The 14,036-nt window shown below is 46.8% G+C and overlaps 1 protein-coding gene across 2 annotated transcripts; it reads left to right on the top strand.

Moving 5' to 3' along the window:
- Window positions 1–2,404: 2,404 nt before the first annotated feature.
- UBIAD1 (UbiA prenyltransferase domain containing 1) lies at window positions 2,405–13,462 on the top strand. Of its 2 annotated transcripts, XM_081144536.1 has the most exons (3): window positions 2,405–3,271; window positions 11,042–11,130; window positions 11,217–13,462. In XM_081144536.1, the coding sequence occupies exons 1-3, from the start codon at window positions 2,740–2,742 to the stop codon at window positions 11,400–11,402; spliced, it is 807 nt and encodes a 268-aa protein (XP_081000662.1). In that variant the 5' UTR covers window positions 2,405–2,739; the 3' UTR covers window positions 11,403–13,462. The 2 variants fall into 2 exon arrangements, with proteins under 2 accessions (XP_081000662.1, XP_081000661.1); XM_081144535.1 differs by having other exon boundaries at window positions 2,412–3,271; window positions 11,042–13,462.
- The last annotated feature ends 574 nt before the right edge of the window (window positions 13,463–14,036 follow it).

Raw genomic sequence — 14,036 nt, 5'->3', positions numbered from 1 at the left:
CCACGCGGCCAGTGGCAGGCGAAAGGAGGCTTAGGGTCATTCGGAAGAACCAATCGGTCGTGAGTTGACTTCAGCCACTTCCACGCACACTTCCGGTGCATCGCTACTAGAATTCCCCGCTGCCGGGGGTGCGGCCGAGCCTGGTCCGCCGCCTGGGTAGCTGGGCTGGGACCGAGCGGCGGTCGGCGGAGGTTCCCGACCTCGCGCGGCTCAGTTAGGAAGGAGCGTGTGAGCCACGCGGCTTCCTCCAATTACTGGAGAAAAAGGACATTTTCGGATTTATGGAGCCGCGATTTCTCTCTTGTTAGATGTCATATGCATTTGAAAAGTTTTTTACTTAGACTTACCACTTTTCTAAAATTATCTAGCTCACAAGATCTTTCGCGAGGAACCATGACCAAATTCTAACTGAGTGACTCATCAATCAGTAATTTCAAAGCAACATCATTTTAAAATCATCTTGTCAAAAAACAATAACGAAAATAGAATTTGACTACATCTCAATTTTTAAAAAAACTAAGGTCCGTGTTTTATAATTAGTATTGAAAATTCCTAAGTATTTCACAACAGGAGTCTGATTAAATAAAATATGATTCATTTATATTAAGGAAAACGTATGTTGCCATTAATAATCGTAACATAGATGAATATTTGCTAAGAAGGAAAAGGGTTCACAATTTGTAAAAAATATATAAATTATACAACAGTATAATATGACCCTTAAAAACATTTATGTATTTATATGTCTGTGTTACCATAGGGAAAATATACAATTAAGGCGTAATGAAATTTGGGGAAGGCATACTATTTTTCTTTATACATTACCATCAATTACTTGTGTAAAAAAAAAAAAAAGAAGAAGTGTTTTTTGAAGCAATGCAAGTTTCCGGAAGTGTTAAACTGCCAAATTAAAGAGGTTTGGTAATATCCTGTGGCAGACTGGGGGGAAAAAATTATGATTACTGCTTTAGGTTTAGAATCTCTTCATTGCATTGATTCTTCTATGAAATAATTGTTCCTGTGAATTTCACATTTTTCACTTGTGTTAAGCATCTCTGTATTTAATCATTAAACATTTTTGAATATGTAATATACTCACTGTTCAAATCTCAAAATAAATAAAAATGTATTTATCACAAAGTCTTGCTCCACCTGTCCCTTTAGTTATTTTCTTAGTTCTTATGTATCCCTAGAATTTCTTTATGCAAATACAAGCAAATATAAATATATATTCTTATTTTTCCATTTTGTTACACTATACCATTGTTCTGTACTTTTAAAAAATTTAGTGTATCTTGGAGATCTTTCTACCTTAGTACATAGAAAGCTTCCTTGTTCTTCTGTTGTTGTAACTGCATAATATTCCACCACATGCAGGTACCATCATTTATTCTTCCAGTCTTCTGTTGATGGAGCCTTGTGTTGCTTCCGAATTCTTGCTATTACTAATGGTGCTACAGTGAATTCCTTCGTACATACATAATTTTATTCCCTGGCACTATACCAAAATAAATACCCAGAAATAAGATTACAGGGTCAGAGGGTAAATGTATGTCTAGTTTGATGGTATTGTGATAATCGAACTCTTTGAGGGAAGTACCAATTTTCATATCCGCCAATAATATGAGATTTTTGCCACCCTAAGACATGATAAGGCTGTTTTCTAACTAAGATGGTTTTATAGCAACAGTGACCACTGCATTTGTAGGTCTCTTTTTCAGATTTACAAAGAGCTTTCTTAACCACTATGTTAAAATAATGACTAATACTTATTGAGCATTTACAAAGTATCAGGCATTTTGGTGGGCATTATAGCACAGTAGATAAAAGCAGGATGGAGTAAAACTAACCGTTGGGATGATCATGATAGTTAATAACCTCTTAGATATCATTTCCCATTTCAGAGCTTCAAGTTTCTCATTTAAAAGGGGGGCTGGCCGGTTTGCCCGGTGGTTAGAGCTTCAGCCCACAGCCGGGATCCACGTGTCTTTCTCACGTCGGTGTTTTTCTCTCTCTCTCTCCCTTCCACTCTCTCTGAAAAGCCAGGGGGGGAAAGTGGGGGGGTAATTATACCTTCCTCAGCGCGCTCCCTGATTTTGGTCCATTTTGTTACCTGCTGCGTACAGCAGTGCTCAATAGATGCTCACAATTTGTTCACACCGCACGAGCACCTGAACGCGTCCCACTCGGGAAACGAGAGCTCCTGGTAAGTGGAAAAGCCACACGCACGCGTGGACCCCGGCACGCTGAGCGAGGACGTGTCCCGCGCGTCTGGCAGCCGCTCAGCGGCGCAGCCCCGGGCTAGAGAGAGGCTGGGCCGCGGGGTCCCCGCCCCCGCCCCGGGCCCCGGCCCCGCCCAGCCCGGCCAGGTCGTGCCGCGGGCCCCTGTTTCCCCGCCGGCCTCCAGAGGCGGGCGCACAAGATGGCGGCCCCGGGAGCCCCGGGGAGGTGGTCGTCTCTCGGCCTCGCGCTCTAGCGCCCGTGCGGTGCGGTGACAGGCTTCGCCCAGGGGACAGGAGGAAGCCGGAGCGGCGCTGCCGGGCTTCGTGGGGTGCCGGGCTGGGCCCGCTCGCTACTGCCCCGGGGCCCTGCTGCCTCCCCAGCCCTGCCCCGGGGCGGAACCAAAGGAAGGAAGGAAGGTCAGGGCTGGCCGCCTCGTCGCGTCCCTCTGCTTCCCGCCGCAGTCGCTGTTCAGTCGGTGGCTCGCTGTTAGCTTGGACTCCAGCCACGTGCACCTTCATGGCGGCCTCGCAGGTCCCGGGGGAGAAGATTAGCATCCTGGCGGAGGAGACAGCAGCCACGGCCAGGGACAGGGACCTGCTGGGGGACGACCGTCTGGAGTGGGACAGGCCTCTCCCGCGCTCCTGGAGGCAGAAGTGTGCCTCCTATGTGCTGGCCCTGCGGCCCTGGAGCTTCAGCGCCTCCCTCACCCCGGTGGCCCTGGGCAGTGCCCTGGCCTATAGATCCCAGGGCGTCCTGGATCCCAGGCTCTTGGTGGGTTGTGCCGTGGCCGTGCTGGCTGTGCACGGGGCTGGGAATTTGGTCAACACTTACTATGACTTTTCCAAGGGCATTGACCACAAAAAGAGTGATGACAGGACCCTGGTGGACCGGATCTTGGAGCCCCGGGATGTTGTCCGGTTTGGAGTCTTCCTCTACACTTTGGGCTGTGTCTGCGCCGCTTGCCTCTACTACTTGTCCACTCTGAAACTGGAGCACTTGGCTCTCATCTACTTTGGAGGCCTGTCAGGCTCCTTTCTCTACACAGGAGGTAAGAATTGGCCTGATTCCCATGCTGGAGGTCGTAGTTGCATGTATACTAAAAACTGCTGCTTTGCGTAGGAGTTCGGACTAGAAGAGTGGTATCAAAAGTTCTTTTTTCAGTTAGGCCACTTATGTGACATCTATAAGTGAGTGGGGTCATGTGGATTATTTTGAAAACAGGAGTGGGTTGAAAAAATCCCGGCTTGGCTTCTGGATGTTAGAAATGACTCGTGTGTGTGTGTGTGTGTGTGTGTGTGTGTGTGGGTATGACATATATATATACACACATATATATAAAAATGACTCATGAGTCATATTCATATATATGGAAACTTTTTGTATCTAATTTCTTTTTGTTATACATGTCTTATAATGCCACCGTTTCAAATTTTAGTGGAATTAACTTGAGAGCTCAAAATTGTACAGCTGATTACTTTCAGCTAGTTTGCTAGGCGACTCACTGTGGCAGGCTCATTAAGATAGTGATGGCCAGGCGGCTAAGCCCTATTTATTGAGAACTTATTACGTGCCAGCACTATTCTGTGTGAACACAGCAGTCACAGATCCCTGCTCTTGTGAAAGTTACTTTATATATGGTGAGGAGAGGCAGAAAGTAAAAATAGTACGTTATAGTTAGGTTGACCAATGTCCTGGTTTGCTCAGGACTGAGAGAGTTCCCAGGATGTGGGACTTTGGGTGCTGAAACCAGGAAAGTTCCTGGTAAGTTACGATGAGTTGGTACCCTAATTATTGTATATGAAAAGATGATTAGTGCTTTGGAGAGAAATAGTAAGTAGAGGAGGGGAGGGGGACGTCATGGACTGTTTTAAGTAGTTTGATTAGGGATGGCCTCATCAAAACGGTAACACATGAGCAAAGATTGAAGGAGGTGAAAGGTGAGGGAGTTAGCTAAGCGGAGTGTCCCAGACCTTGGAATACTAATTGCCAAAGGCCTTAAGGCAGGAGTGTCCCTGAAAAGTTTGAGGAGCAGCATGGAGCCCAGGGTATGGATGAGGGAGAGAGTGAAAGGAGGTGAAGTAAGAGAAGTGTGTTTGGCGAGGTCAGGGAGGTACAAAGATTATGTAGGCCATAATGTTTTAACAGGATTACTCTGGCTAAGTAAAGTATTGAGAATGGATAAAGGGGAATGAGCAAGGGAAGAAGCAGGGGGATGGCGGGGGAGCGCGGTGTTGAGTAATCCAGGCAAGAGATGTTTGGTGACTTTGATCAGGGTGGTAGTGGTGGAGAGGGAAGTAGTAGTCAGATTTCAAATATATTTTAAAGGTAGGCAGGGTTTGCTGATAGATGGGATATGAGGAGAGAAACAGAAGAATTAAGCATAATAACTCAGAGGTTTTGGCCTGAGCAACTTGAATAATGGAGTTGATGTCAAGTGAGATGGAAAAGGTTGAAGATAGTTTGGGGGAGATAATTGACTGAGCATCTTAATATATTAGATCTGTAAGTGGAGATGTCAAATGGATGGTTGGATATAGGAGTCTGAGTTCAGGGGAGAGGTCTGAGCTGGAAATATAGATATTTGGGAATCACTGGCACATAAAGCTGTACGACTAGGTGAGACCACCAGAGGAGGGAGTTTGATAGAAATGTGAAGGGGACCAAGACAGCTCTGGGCACTCTGACATTAAGAGGTGGGGAGTCAAGAAGGAACAGGTAAAGGAAACTGTGATGGAGTATCTGGAGGAGAAAGAAGACCAAGAGACTGGTGTCCTTGCAGCCAACTGTAATGTTCAATAAAGGAAATCAGTGGATGCTGTAACAAAGTATAAGGTGGTATTGGAAGGAAGAGGCCCTCTCTATGAAGGTGACACTTAAACTAAGACTGGAGGATAGGGAGCCAGCCATGGGGCCTGATTCGGGTGCCGAATCCTTCAAGGCTGAAGGAACAGCAAATGCAAATGCACTGGAGTGGAGGAAAGCTTGACATCTAGACCTACGGAGAGGCCAGTGTGTTTGAGAGGGGAATGGAGATACAGTTGGAGAGTTAGGCGGGGGTGGATCATTCTGGTCTTCTAGGGCCTCCGTCTCCTGTGCTGGTTCCTCCTCATTCCCAACTTGCAGGCCTGTCCTTGAACTGCTTTCCTCTGTCTCCATTTCCTCCTCCCGTGATTTTCGCCAGTCTCCTGGCTTCAGATACTATCTGTTAAGCTGTTGACTCTCAGATTTATGCCTCTCTCCCAGCTGTCTCCAGACTCCTATTCAGCTTCTTCCTCAGTAACTTCTCCGAGAGGTCTCCAGACATCTCCAGCTAAACATCTCTGTGATCAAATTCCTGTTCTTTCCCCCAAAGAAACCCGCTCTTCCACACCTTCCCCCTTTTAACTCGATGACAAATTCATCCTTTTAGTCCTTCAGGCTAAAAATCACGGGCAACGTCCCAGCTCTTCTTTCTCACCCAGTCCGTCAAGAAATCCCATTGGTTCTACTTTCAACATGCATTTGGGATCTGACCTTTTCAACATGCATTTGGGACCTGACCTTTTCAACATGCATTTGGGATCTGACCTTTGCTCACCACGTTCCACCACTGCCACTCCTTATCTCCCTCGAGTATTCAGATTCTTTACTGCTCTCCTACACCCACCCTTGCCCCTGTCAGGGTCAGCAGCCAGAGTAATCCTGTTAAACATAAGACAGACAGTTACATCAGTCCTCTGCTCAAAGCTTTCTAGTTGCTCCCATCTAGTTCAGAATAAAGGCCAAGGTCATTACAGTGATCCCAGGGCCATTATCTGCCCATCTTCTCCCATCTCCCCCACTCTGATCTGCCCTCTTTCTTTCCTTGTGGGCACATGCCCCAGCACACTGCCCTCCTGGCTATTTGTGGACCACCAGGAATGCTCCTGACTCACAGATCCTTTGAAGATTCTCTTTCCTGGAGTTAGAATGCTCTTTCCTATCTGTATGACTCCCCTTCTAACCTACTCTACCCATTTGTCAGCTGTTTAGCTAGGCCTTGCTTTCTACCCTATTTAAAATTACAAAACAAAGGTTTTGCAGCAGCTGAGAAAAAATAAAATTACACATAAACACACAGGTTTTGTGACACCCCCCCCCCCAACTTCCCCTATTGCTCTTCTCTGCTTTTTCATCATAGCACATGCTACCTTTTAACATGAGTAAGTACTTACTTTGTTAATTATCTTCCCCCTTGGACTATAAACTCTCTGGGGTTAGGGATTTTAGTTTCCTTGTTTTCTGCTGAACCTGTGGTGCCCAGAACTGTGCCTGGCCTGTAGTCAGTACTTAATATTCATTGAATGAACAAATGGGGAGATAATAAAATATATTGAGCAGAGTAATGACATAATCGGATTTTATGGTTTTTTAACACTGTCAATTATATAGCAATAAAAGTCATACTGTGAAGTGCACAGATCTTAAGTATTACAGTTTGATGAATTTTGACAGATGCATATGGCTGTATAACCCCCACCCAATCATGATACAGAACATTTCCATCACCCTCAGAAACTTCCTTGTGCTTCCTCCCCATCCCTGTCCAGAGATGACCAGTGTTCTGATCTCTTTCACGTAGATTCATTTTGCCTGGTCCGGAACGTCATATAAATGGAATCGTTCAGTATGAATCCTCGTGCCTGGCTTCTGCTCAGCATGAGGGTTTGGAGACTCGCCAGGTTGTGATGGGCATTAGCAGTTCCTTTGTATTGCTGGGCAGTGACCACTGTATGGACATACCGCCATTTGCTCATCCATTTTCCTGGTCATCAACATTTGGCTTGTTTCCATATTTTGGCTATTATGCCTGAACGTTTGTGTTCAAGTCTTTTTGTGGATATTTGTTTTCACTTTTCTTGGGTAAATGCCTGGGAAGGGAATTGTTGAGTTATAGGCTAGATGATGTTTAACTTTATGAGAAGTGACCAAAGTGTTTTCTAAAGTGGTTGGTCTGCTCTTTCCCACAATGTGCGAGTGTCCCAGTGGCTCCACATTCTTGTCAACATTTTGATTCATGTTTTAACAGGTTCATTCTGGCTGCCATGTAGAGAACTGTAGTTCACTATGCTGGTTCATTTGGAAAATGGTGTTGGGAGGGGTGGGAGTGCCTTAAAGGAAACTCCCAGGTGGGCCACATCTCTGAGTCAGGTGGAGCAGGTGTGCCACATGTTGGACACTCAGGACACTGGGCTTTCTCCTGAGGGCTCGAGCATTTTCTTGGGTCAGACAGCCTCTAGGAGGTTGCCAGACTTTTCTCATCCCTAGAGTGGGTTTGCGGTTGGGTTTTGGGTAGGGCCTGTTGAAGGTGGGGGCTTATCCTTGCAGGCACAGGTTTCTGTTCAACTTGCTCACATCATTTTTTTGCCAGGTGATCTCAGGAGGTGTTCTTGGGTGATCTAGCCAGAGATCAGGGCTTTAGAGCTGTGTGTCTTCTTCCATAGCCAGAGCCCTTAAGTTCGCTTGGAGAACTGAGAACATAAGCCAAAGGAAAGCAGGCAGGTGGTGGAGAAACTTGCTAGATCTGTGCTGGGAGTATCTCCTGCCCCTCATCTTTCTAGAGCAGCGGTACAGCAGCCCCCCCATATCTGCAGTTTCACGTTCTGTAGTTTCAGTTTTCTATGGTCCAAAAATATTAATGGACAAGTCCAGAAATAAACAGTTTATAAGTTTTAAATTGGGTGCCGCTCTGGGCAGCGTGATGCAATAACGTGCTGTCTGCTTTGTCCCACACTAGACGTGTATCATCCCTTCGTTCAGTGTGTCCACATTGTGCACACTCCCTGCCTGTTAGCCATGTAGTAACTCCTTGCTCATCACACTGACTGTCGAGGTATTGCAGTGGTTGTGTTCAAGGGACCTTTACTTGATAATGGCCCCAAAGCACAAGAGTGGTGATGCTGGTGATGCGGATGTGCCAGAGAGAAGCTGTAAAGTGTTTCCTTTAAGTGGAAAGGTATGTACAGTGTGTATATGAAAAAACATGGTATATATATAGTTCGGCACTACCTGTGGTTTCAGACATCCCTTGGGGGTCTTAGATGAGGATAAGGGGGGTTACTATCGTCCCTAAATGTGTGAGATACTACAAGAGACATCAGTTTACTAATTCAGAACTGGAGCTAATGTTCTGCTTGAGAGAACTTCCTCCTGGAGGACTTGTCCTCAGACAACCAAATTATTTATCAAAACACTGCTTGAGTACAGAATTAGCTTGCTGTGTGTTGGTGGGAATAAGGGGCTATGCCTGTGATACACTTCCCAGGGGGCGCTTCATTCTAAAGGACCAAGGGTAGTCGTTTAGCACCAAAGAAACCTATGCTGGGAATATTTTGTAATGTAAGTATATTAAGTCAACATGTTGTATAACTTAAACATACACAATGTTATATGTTAATTATATCGCAATAAAGCTGGGAGGATGGGACAAAAATCAAAGAAGCCCACTACTAGTGTGAAGGTAATCTTGGGCTGAATCTTGCTTTCCAGCTGCTGTGGCTTCAGATCCTCTGCAGACCATTGTCCCTTATCATTTTAGGCTGGTTAATGTGCTTTGGTCACCAGCAGTCTTCTTGTTGCTGAGGCCATGCCTCAATAGCTTGTTTAGATCTGGAGGTTTCCCAAGCTTCTTTGGCAGTATATGTGTGGATCGCCTCTCACCCGTTCCATGGGGCTTTACTTCAAATGGGATTTTTGTTCTGACCTTGGTCCCAGCTATCAGGTGCTTGTTACTGTAGCTCTGTGCTCAGTTCAGCCTCGTGCCAAGCATTGGGAAATGAGCTGAGAACAAGCCAGACACAACGCCCTGCTCTCAAGGGACTTAGCGTTTTTTGGGAAAGACAGAGATTAATGAGAAATGTGATGAAATTTATGAAAGCAGAAGTCAGGGTGCCATGGAACATGCTATAAGGGGGCGAATGTGGTGTAGGGGTGAAGGACGGCTGCCTAAGGAATGGCCTTTACAGTCTTGAAGGGTAAGAAGGAGTTAGCCAGACAAAGGGGGGCGGATGAATCTCAAGGCCTAAGGAACTGAAAGGAGCATGAGGGGAGAGGGGAGGAGAGCTCTAGGTGAGGCAGGGCCAGAGATGAGCCAGGTCAAAGGTTGGGCTTTTATCCTGGGGACAGCTTGTCGATAAGGGTTTTCAGGTATTTGTTGGAGGGAACAGAGGGCATGGTCAGATTAGTATTTTTAAAGGATCACTTGGCTGCAGAGTGAAGATTAGATTAGGGAAGGGAGGGGAGGTTGTTATAAGAATGGAAGCCGAGGGATAATTGGGGGGGTGTTGCAGTATTCCAGTCATAAAGTAACTGTGACGTTGATTTGGGGATGGAGTGAGGTGGGCTGGAGTGTGCCATTGGGGTTGGAGAGAACTGGACAGATTTTAAAAAGTTCATTACAGGATTTGAAGTTCATCAGCAGTACATGAGGAGTTAGGGATGACTTAGCTTCAACTTAATGGGAACCAGAGAGGGGAAGCAGCTTTGTAACTTCATCGTCTTAGCTGTTTTACTCATTATGTAGCTGAAAGTGTCCTTAAGTGGAGTTTGGGAACCCTGAAATTTCACTGAGATTCTGGGGGTTGTCAAAACCAGAGGTGCCTGCAGAGGTTGTAGAGGAAGGAGGCAGAAAAGTAAGGGACTGGTGGATATTCTGTGAGGGCCTGGGCTGACGGAGTTACAGACAGAAGTGGTATCTTGCAGGGGCTGGTGAAGGGTGAAAGAAACTGAAAACTGGATTGTAAAACCTTTTGTTGTAGGCAGCAGAATGGCATCAGGTGTCTGACCAGTGAGGTCAGACGGGACCTGGGTTCAGCAACCTCTGCACTTGGGTTCTGGCTAGGTAAGTATTCAGAGCCAAGACCCAGACTACAAGAGAACGTTTATTTGGTAAAATTACAGAAGTGGGAGAAGTAGTTTCTAGAAGAAATGGGCTTAGGAAATAAGTTTTAGAGGCAAAGGAAGGGCTCTTGGAGCTTGGGATTGAGGAAGGTAATGGTAACATGCCTGGGGTGAGGGTGGGGGAAAGGAAAAGGCACCGGCAAGCTCCCTGGGAGGGAGAGAGCACTGGGTCTTCCATCCTAAGGGTTTTAAGGGTGGAGATTTTAGAGGCAGTCCCAGGGAAAGATCTCAGTAGAATATTCAGCAGGTTTCCAGGTTTCCAGGTGTGACCTCTCAAGGTCTAGGTTCCACTGATTGATTGGTGGGTGCCGGGGGTGGGGGGGTGTAATTATTCAACACAGCTGATTCTCAGTCAGCTGTGGCTGGTTTTGTTGCTTTTCTGGGCCTGGAGCTGAAATACAACTGAGGCCTAGATGTTATCTCTAGGAAGGAATGGCCAAGGGGTCCAAACTGCATGGCCAGTGATATGCTAGGGGAGAAAAGGTCACCTTGGGGGCAAAGTCCCACCCTACAGTTGTTCTTTGCTTTCCACCCTGGTGACCTTCTGTACCTGGCCCATGTCCTTGCTCTGCTGATGTCTGTTGTAACTGCCGACCACACTTTTAGATCCTTCATGGGCTCTCCTGTTAAACTGTGTGTGGATTGCTCTTTGTTGCAGAACTTTGTCAGGGGGCTTTAGGAAGGAAAGATTGGGTATGACTCTAAAATCTCACCAAGGGCTAAGAGATTAGTGTTCTCTGTCCCTCCTTATCCCTGGAAGGGAAGGGAACTCAGTGACGGGCCACTCTCCCCTTCTGCGGACTCACCCTCCCAGCCAGGAGTGGCTGGTCTCTGACTCATGAACAGTTCCTCAGTTTCCAGCCTTGATCTCACACCAGCTCTCTGGGTTTTCTGGCCATAGGAGTCGGATTCAAGTACGTGGCTCTGGGAGACCTCGTCATCCTCATCACCTTTGGCCCGCTGGCCGTGATGTTCGCCTACGCTGTTCAGGTGGGGTCCCTGGCAGTCTTCCCACTGGTCTACGCCATCCCCCTTGCCCTTAGCACTGAGGCCATTCTCCATTCCAACAACACCAGGGACATGGAGTCCGACCGGGAGGCAGGCATCGTCACTCTCGCCATCCTCGTCGGCCCCACCTTCTCCTACATGCTCTACAACATGCTGCTCTTCCTGCCCTACCTCATCTTCAGCATCCTGGCCACACACTACAGCATCAGCCTGGCACTGCCCCTGCTCACCATTCCCATGGCCTTCTCCCTTGAGAGACAGTTCCGAAGCCAGACTTTCAACAAACTGCCCCAGAGGACCGCCAAACTCAACTTGCTCCTGGGGATCTTCTACGTCTTCGGCATCATTCTGGCACCAGCGGGCAGTCTTCCCAAACTCTAAGGGGACCAGGAGCTCCTCCATCAGTATGTCCCCCTATCTGAGGCTGTGTTGAAGGCACAGCCTCAAGAGAGGTGATTTGGCAGCGAGGGGCCTAAGGATGGCTTATGAACTCCCACCTGTTTTAAATTATTAAGTTCTTAAAGATAATGTTTTGTTCTGTTTTATGGGGAATCTTGAACCCACTGGTATCAGAAGGTGAACTGGCTGTATGGCCCTTGTTTTATTTATAATTTCCACTAGAGGGTGTTGTTAGGTCACTTTAGAGGGGACTAAAAGGCCCAAGGACTTTGTGAAGGAGCCACCTGAGTTGGCCTCCAGTCCTGAAAGTCATAGTAATTGGGCCAAGTGTCCTCCTGTTATCTTGGTCTTGAAGGATATGGTAATGACTGGTGTCAGGCCCGCATGATACCAAAGAGCGCCTTCCTCTGAGCATATGGGTCCTGAAATATATCACCAGAGAAAGTCCCTCATTAACAGCCTAAAGTTGCTCTCGGGTATTTACCTAAATAGAGATTCAGAGGCTTTTGTCCTTCATCTCTCTTTTCACTTCTTGCTACTGTTGAGGAAAAGTGTCACATCACCTACAGCAAGACAATCTAGAGGGGACCGGGAAGGGGAAAAAAAAAGACCCATCCCTGGAGGCAGCTGAGAAAATCACTCTGCTTTGGGATAGAAATGGGCAGAGCAGCTGTTCTCCCTCTGTAGAATCTGCTGGAGTGACAGGAGTGGCTCCCAGCCCTTTCCACAACTATTAGGAGCCCTGGAATTTTAGAAGCACTGCTCTCCTTGCCAGCTACTTACCGCCCACAAGGCTTCTTCCTTCCCTGCCCCCATTGCCTCTCCTAATGCTCCCTGACTCCCACCCTCCATTTCTATCCGGTTCCCATTTGTTTGCCTCCCATCCCAGCAGCCTGTTTGCACAGCAGCTGAGCAACTGAGTCTGGGACAGTTGCCACTTTCTGCATAGCCAGCCACAGAATGAGGAGACCAGGGACACCAGCTTCTCCATGAAGGAATAATCCAGTAGACAAACAGTCCTGACCCTGTTCAGACAAATGATAGGCCCTGCCAGGGAAGGAACTGTGTCTTCCTCCTTGAGGACAAATGTGCAGTATTGACACTACTTCTCCCAGAGGCTTCAGTTGCCTTGTGCAAAGATACTTTGCACCCAGAATGGGGGAATTCCAACGTTGATCAAAGCTGCTTTTTATTTAGTTGCCTGTGAAATATAATTTCTGGGCTAGAACTGCTCAGTTGCATTTGGTCTGAGATTGAAATAGATTGAGGCCATCACGTTATATTTTTCTGCTGTGATGATAGCCATTCTGATAGCTGTTTCAGGGGCTTGGCCTGCAGAAAATGACCTGAGAAGTAGTTCTTAATCCTTAAAATCAAGCTAATTATATGATTTGGCTCCTTGAGTTGGAATTGGTCAGCTTACTTGGAAAACACAGATCTGGAAATTGCAAAAGTTCCTCTGAAGTTGAAGGTGGTTTGTCTGCAGAGATCTGGAACCCTCAGATAGTGGTCAGAGCCTGTAACAAGGGAAACAGCCCTTCTTCCCAGCACCATTTTTGTGTTACACCAGGCTTGTGGCATTTGGTGCTCACAGAGGTCCTCCCTTCAGAGACCAGCTCTTTGAGCACCTCCTCAGAGCAGGCTGTTTTCACAGAGGGCTCAGCCCTGAGGCTGTAGGACCAAGAACTTCCTGCGTTCATCCATAGACCTGACCCACCTTTGTAAGGGCTCCTGTTGGGGTGTCAGCCTCCGCGTTGTGTTCTGGTGCAGATTTTAATGCAGATTTTTATATACAAATATTCTAAAAGGCCAAACTTGGTGCCAGGTTTTATATGCAGGTCACCATAATTTGTATCACATCCCCTGATTCAATGAAAGTTTTCTTTAGACTTGTTAATAAAAATTTTTTTTATTAGTTTCTGTTTTTTCTTTGCTTTCCACCTACTTCTTGTCTTGTCTGATTATGAACTCTGATTCACAAATCTCAGGAGACCAGCACATGGGCATTGGGACATTTGGTGGGGGTGGGATGCATGATCTTTAGTGATGAAGATCATGCCCCACCCCTACTTTGGGTAGGATTTGACCAGATTTGATGGAGCCTGTAGAAAAGGCAGTAGGAGCCACTCAGAGCCAGTCAGGCCAGATTAACCTTGTTTCCTGTCCTTTCCTACTTTCATGTTTCTTTTTTCTTGAGAGGGTCACTGTGTTGATAGATTGAGAATGTGGAGTAGATAGAGCAATTTGGGTTTCAGTGAGGCATTTGACAATCTATCCTTATGAACAAAGCAGAGAGATGTGGAGTAGATAACAGTCTAGTTAGGTGACTTTCTGGGAGACTGAACAAGCTGTGGGAGAGAGCTCACTGATCAGCATGCCAGGCAAGGAAGCCTTTAGCAGCAAGTGTGGGCCTGCCCTCTGCCCTCTGCCCAGCCAGGTTCAATACTTGTTACAGATCAGAATTAGACAGCCCAAATCGCAGGTTTTGT

Source organism: Miniopterus schreibersii (genome assembly GCF_964146895.1).
Source record: "Miniopterus schreibersii genome assembly, chromosome: 8".
NCBI classification, from domain to species: domain Eukaryota; kingdom Metazoa; phylum Chordata; class Mammalia; order Chiroptera; family Miniopteridae; genus Miniopterus; species Miniopterus schreibersii.
Note: the sequence above shows the minus strand (reverse complement) of the source record. Positions and strands in the feature narration are given on the sequence as shown.

Coding starts and splice junctions, on each gene's coding strand:
- UBIAD1 (XM_081144535.1), top strand. CDS start 2,740: ATGGCGGCCTCGCAGGTCCCGGGGGAGAAGATTAGCATCCTGGCGGAG. Junction 3,272..11,041: donor CTCCTTTCTCTACACAGGAG/GTAAGAATTGGC, acceptor TTCTGGCCATAG/GAGTCGGATTCAAGTACGTG.